Source organism: Rhodamnia argentea, chromosome 9 (genome assembly GCF_020921035.1).
Source record: "Rhodamnia argentea isolate NSW1041297 chromosome 9, ASM2092103v1, whole genome shotgun sequence".
Lineage (NCBI taxonomy): Eukaryota > Viridiplantae > Streptophyta > Magnoliopsida > Myrtales > Myrtaceae > Rhodamnia > Rhodamnia argentea.
The window spans coordinates 15,260,516-15,266,852 of record NC_063158.1 but is presented as its reverse complement, the minus strand read 5'-3'; the positions used below and the strand labels follow the sequence as shown (position 1 = coordinate 15,266,852).

The following is a 6,337-nucleotide window of genomic DNA, read 5'->3' as shown; positions in this document are numbered from 1 at the left end:
CTGGTAAATGCTCGTGATCGGAGATGGTGGATTCCGGCGTCGACCAGTGGTAGAGAAGCTTCTGGAATTTGTGGATTGAGAGACGATTTCTTACTCTGCTCTATGTGAATCGCCACACAGAGCGGAGTAAAAAATCTGTCACTGATCCCGGTTTCAAAACTTGGTGAACTCCCGCGCATGCTTACATGTGACATGAGCTGTCTTCAAAACCTTATAGGCTTCTAAAACACGTACACGTCCGAGGAGAGCGTGACTCCTGAAACATATTCGATTCCTAGAAAAGATATACTAAGATAGTGTACATTGCATAAGAAGTTGCGGTCGAAGTACGAAAAAGAATCTATATCAAAAAACTGAAGCAATGTCATATTGGATAGCCGTATAAACTCCACGGAGCGTGCTTAAAGATTAAGGAACACATTCGCGCATGCGGATTATGTGTAACACGAGTTCAATTTCTCGTGCTACCAATTGCAGACAATTTAGGACCGGCAACCGACTTGGTTTCGATTCGAATACTACTTGATCAATGATGTTAGTGCCCAGCACTAAGTACCTAAGATACAAACTTCTTGCCATGTACAATAAGACAAGCAATATAATATTAGCAGAAAATGGCAGGCCTGGATAACAAATACCCCATCGCCATATTCAGACAAATAGGAGGCAATGCAACTCCTATTAGAATAGTTTAGCACCAGTCACATCCATTCTATAACAAATAAAGAAGATTTAAAGATCGGTATCTGACCCCGTGACACATTTTTTTTTTAGGCAATGAGATCTCAAAAAATGGACAGATTCCTGTTTCCTCTTGACACCTATCATTATTGTGATGATAAACAACTAAAGAAATGAAAAGAAAGAAAAATAAACATATGAAATCAAAGTGCAAATCTTCCACAAGAATGAGAAATGGGTTTGATTCCATAAAATAAGCTGCAAGCAAAGATGTTCCTTATGGAGTCAAATCGAATTTTAATGGATACATATCCTAAAACCGACGAATATTGTTTGCTTTTCTTTGTATTATGTCATATGTTTCATACCAACATTTGTGCCAAAGTTACCATCAAAATAAACTTAAGCAAAATATTCCAATTTATTTACTACCGTAAGTAAAACTTTGTTACTGGAATGCCTCTCGTAGGAAAATGTTTACGACTCGTGTTAGTAAGTCATCGATTCTTTTAGTGTGTATTCACCCAAAGTCCTACATATCACCAATCTTATCTCAATATTGAGCAGTTTAAGAGAGCACTCAACATTCATGATGGAGCGACCACAATGGCATGCGATAGAAGGAAACCCATTTCCGTCTCGGCTTATCTACATACCGAGGTAGACCTTTTGTGTCAAGAGCCTCGATTTTCCCTAAAAGTGTTCCCTTCACTTTTAATTTAGGTTGATAATTTCATGGAAATATCAAACTAGACATGGCCAATATTGAACCGGGGCCCAGAACCGGCCCGTTGACCGGGCCCACGGTTATGACCCGGAACCGGAACCGGCCTTCAAGGGCAGGTTCCGACCCGGTTTAAAAAAAAAAAAAAACAAAGGGAGAAGACCCGAGAAAAAGAGTTATTGGGCCTAGGAACCGGCGGTTCCTGTTCCACCTTTTTTAGGAACCGGAACCGCCGGTTCCGTGGCAATAAAAATTGGTAAGTCAGTACAAAAATTGTTGATATAGAGGTGGGACTAAGCGGACGGGGAGGCCATCGTTGCCGCATCCATCGAGAGAGAAAAGGGGGAGGTAAAAAGGGACATAGAAAAAAAGAAAGGAGAAGGTTCTAACTCACCTTATAACGCTTGTAAGATTGGACGGTGCCTTTGAAATGTTTCTTATATCCGTGGTAGATGATGACACGGCAATCATTTGGCAATTTGGTAGTTGATACATCAATCCACCTTTCCAATGATGGGCTATCATCAATGTACAAGACATTCAAAGCCTCTAACTCGTCAAGGCCCTCGACAACCCGTAGAACATCGCAGTTTCGGATGCCCATTGCCATACCCAAAATTCTTCCCACAATTCTGATGTACCGAGTACTTGAATTTGGAGTATCTTTGGGCAATGATCAAGACGGAACCGTCTCAACTTACATAATACCCGGGACGGAAGAATTATTCTCCCTTCCTCCATGGTCAACTCATTAGCGGACTCTGCTTCACCCGCGCACTCGAACCCTCCCAAGGACTCGCACCTCGAGACAGAAAATTCCTCCAATGATTCAAACGCCCCAACAAATTGGATCTCAACAAGCTTTGGGCAATCTGATACCCCGACGGTTTTGAGCTTCCTCAAGTTTGATAGCCCGAGTCTCTCCAAGGTATCACAATAATCGCCTCTCAAAATCAACTCTGTTAAGTTGTGAAGTTGATGCCCGCTGAGTTGAATTTCTTGCACTTGAGACGATCTAAGCTCTAAACTTGACAAGTTTTCTAATCCGGACGAGAGTGAGACGGTTGAATTGAACTTATCCAGCTCTAACTTTAACAGAGACGATGGAAGTTGCGTCGGCATTCGCAGGTCCAAACCAAACAAATAAAGTTCCTTTAACCGAGAAAGGGAAGCCAACTCAGCCGGAGCAGGGACATTGAGAAGTTCCAATTTCAACTTGTTCGGTTTGGATAACTTCCCCATTCCCACTAAATCACCGGTGCAAATTTTACCTCCCTGTTTTTTACGAGAGCCATCATCAAGGTCCAACGGAACCAAATTAGTCGGATTCGAGAGGTCCGGGACTACCCGCAATGATTTAGATGACACTCGTAGATTGTTTAAACTTGTGGGAAGCGCCGGCAGCTCTTGAATCTCATCACAATCTATTAACTCAAGTGTTTGCATGCAAGGAAGCCTATTAACTGTCTCTGGAACTTCACCGATGCAAGTGTGTAACAAGCGTAGGACTCTTAGAAAGGGCAAATTTCCGATTGCCGAAGGAAGTCGACCTTTTAAATTGCGACTACGGATTTGAAGCACTTCTAGATTCTCAAGCATTACTGCACTAGGTATCTCCCATGAATTTGCCAAACGTACTCTGGTATAGCCGTTGTCAAAGTGCAACTCACATAATGATTTCAACCTCCATATGGAATCTGGTAGTTTCTTCACCGGACACTCCTCGACCGAGAAATGCTTCAAATTCACTAGGTTCCCGATTTCTTCAGGCAAATCTACAAGAGAATGGCAAGACCTAATCTTCAATTCAATCAAAGACTTCAACATCCCAATAGAGCCATCAAGTTTCCTTAAATTGGAACATCCTTCGAAACTAAGCCTCTCTAAATTTGGGCATCCAGAGAAGTCCGGCATTCTCTTTATGTTGTGACATTCTTTAAGAGAAAGAACTTTCAATTTCCTTGCCATCTGTCAAAATAAATGCGATATTCAATGGATGAACAATCAGATATTTCATTCAAAGAAAATAGAATAGTAAGAAGCGAATTGCTCACCTTGATTAAGCTCTGTAGTTTCGAATTATCTATGAAGGCATTGTCTGAAAATTCAAGAACTACCACATTATTTAAGCGCATATTGGTTGGCTTAAAAAACAACCGACGAGGAGGATTACTCCAAACAATCCATCTTAAATTGCCAAGACTATTCGCTAAGTTACCATGGAAGGTTCCCCAATTTAATTTGAGGTACCTTAAATGTTCAAACCTTTCAATCTCTTCACTTCTAATAGTCTTAATATCACTTTTGCATAGGTCAACATTCAGTGCTTGAACGTTCTTCTTCACCTGCGAATGAGAGAAAGAAATTTCAGATATTCAGTATTTGGTTTCAGAGGAAAAGGATTACAACGGAAAAAGAGGAAAGGGAAAACAGTATCCTAGTGCAGTGTAGATACTAAGATAGAGGATTTTCTAATAGGGAAACTATTAATTTTTTCCTGAGATATATTACCTCCTTTGTCCTCATTGCAATGACGACCTCCTTGTCAATCCATATCCTACTCCGCTCTCCAGGACTTGTTGGATTTTCTCGACAAACGATTTCCCTTCCAAGATCTCCGAGTTGATCGTGCATCCAAAACGTATTTTCCATGATCTTTACCAATGACATGCTAATGAGGAAATCAACTCCCGTATCCGGGAAAAAGTCACAATCTTTCCACATGTAGATTGCATACATCATACGCTCACCAATGAAAAAGCATGCAATATCGAGGAAAATTTGTTGTTGCTGGTAACTTAAGGCATCATAACCGATCTTCAGCTTTTCGAAAACATCATCGTGAGGTGCTTTGCTTAACTTCTCCAATGTCTCTCTCCAGATTTGTTGCCTTTTGTCAAAGAGGAATGAGCCAATGACTTCAAGAGCCAACGGCGATCTCCCGATAGCAGCTACGATTTTCCCCGAAAGATCCTTGTAATCATCTGACGGAGAGTCTCTATTAAATGCATGCCTACTGAAAAGCTCGAGCGCATGATCACTACTCATCACCTCCATTTCATATTCTAAGATTTGGTAGTTCGGTCTATTGATTCGCAGAACATCTTTATTTCTTGTTGTAATCACTATTCTAGATCCTGATTTCAAAGTACTCCTTCCAACTAATTTCTCTACTTGCTCACAATTACCAACATCATCAAGTACAATGAGGACTTTTTTGTTGCTAAGTACTTCTTCAATCCTCTTTGTTCCATAATCAATTTCATCAATGCTTCTTGTTTCCGTAGGATGACCGATTTGGGATAACAACTTCTTTTGTAACTCAATTAAGCCATCGGTTCTTAATGACTTCGCTCGAACATCTTCCACGAAACAACAAAACTTTCCAAAATTAGAAGAGAGCTGGTTAAATACGACTTTGGCAAGAGTCGTTTTACCGATACCCCCCATGCCATGAATTCCAACGAGCCGCACACCGCCAGAGCCGACGTCTAACAATTCGGTTAGTGCTGCAACTCGATCATCAATTCCAACTAAATGTTCAGTCACGGATCTATGCTTTGTCTTCAGCTTTTGCACGACCTCCTCAACGATCAATTTAATCACGTCACCGTAGCTGCCACAATGGAAAACCATTTTAACGAGGGGAAAAAATGATGTTATTCAAGCACCAGATAAGCTACAAAATATTCGGACAACTAATGGGACCTTTAATCTGGAAGTGATCATCCAAAAGTGCATATTGGACATTAACGTCGCACCAAACATACTTTTATGCAATTTAACAATGGGTGCACCATGTCATAACTTGGAGTATGACTTGATTCCAACATGAGATTAGCAATCTTGGAATAACGTTGATAACATTTGCGAAAAATAGATGTATAAGTGTTTATGCAGTTGGAATTGATATTTCAGGATTTATGTTAGACCGACAATTACATAAGTTGGACATGGTGTATTCAAGATGAGAAATGTTTAACGTATTGCAAGATTAAATAATTAGATGGGAATGTAGATTTCATTTCATTATCCCATTCTTTTTCCTCCCACTGTCCACAATCTAATATTATTTTAGCTACCTAGCCATTAATTATATCATCATTCACCCACTACACAGGATGACCTTGCTAAGCAGTTTCCCATTTTTTTCTACTAATGTAGCATAGTTTTTTCAATTTGATAATAATATAGTAGCATAGCTATTATACCAGACTGGAATTCTTTATATCTATGATCCAGTGTGAAAAGGAAATTGGGGAAACAATCTGGAAAGCAATTAGCTTACCCTTTGTACTTCTTCACTTCCCACCCCTTTATAGCATCAACCTCCATGAGAGCCACTCTCCATGCATCTACTTGCTCATTGCTCAACTTCTTCTCACGCTCCAAATTTAGTATGGCATCGCGATACAAAGGAGTTTTCAGCTTAACATCGTCAGGTTCCACATTGAAGAAAATAGGTAGGATCTCTTTTTTACCTTCCGATTTGGAAGTATTTGCCACGATTTGCGCGAGCTCGTGGAGGCACCATTGGCTCGAAGCATATGTCCGAGAGAAGACAGGTATGTAGATCCTGGAGTTGTCGATCGCTCGCTGGAGCGATCCATCGATCCTTTCACCGACACGGAGCTCTTCATCATCTCGAAAGACGCGTATTCCAGCGTCGATCAAGCTGTGGAAGAGGAAGTCGGTGAATCCGACGCGAGTGTCGGGTCCTCTAAAGCTTAGGAACACTTGGTACTCGCTTCCGGACGACGTACTTGCATCTGAGCTCGCCATAGCATAAATTTGTTCTGCTTAACGGATCTCTCTCTCCCTGTGTGTGTGTGTGTGTGTCTGAGGTGCGCCTGAAGATGGGATGTGATCCTTTGTTAGGCCTTCGCCACTACTAAGACTGACCCGATGTTTTCAATGGAGAATGTGGCCGCG

General features: G+C 41.1%; 1 protein-coding gene across 1 annotated transcript; it reads right to left on the bottom strand.

Annotated features, from left to right (window-relative positions):
* LOC115756041 (TMV resistance protein N-like) lies at positions 1–6,307 on the bottom strand. Its single transcript, XM_048285182.1, is given in 7 exon segments — positions 1–95; positions 211–256; positions 1,800–2,014; positions 2,017–3,373; positions 3,460–3,750; positions 3,917–5,021; positions 5,694–6,307. Coding segments are annotated over 6 exon segments (3,507 nt in total). The 5' UTR covers positions 6,188–6,307; the 3' UTR covers positions 1–95; position 211.
* Positions 6,308–6,337: the final 30 nt, after the last annotated feature.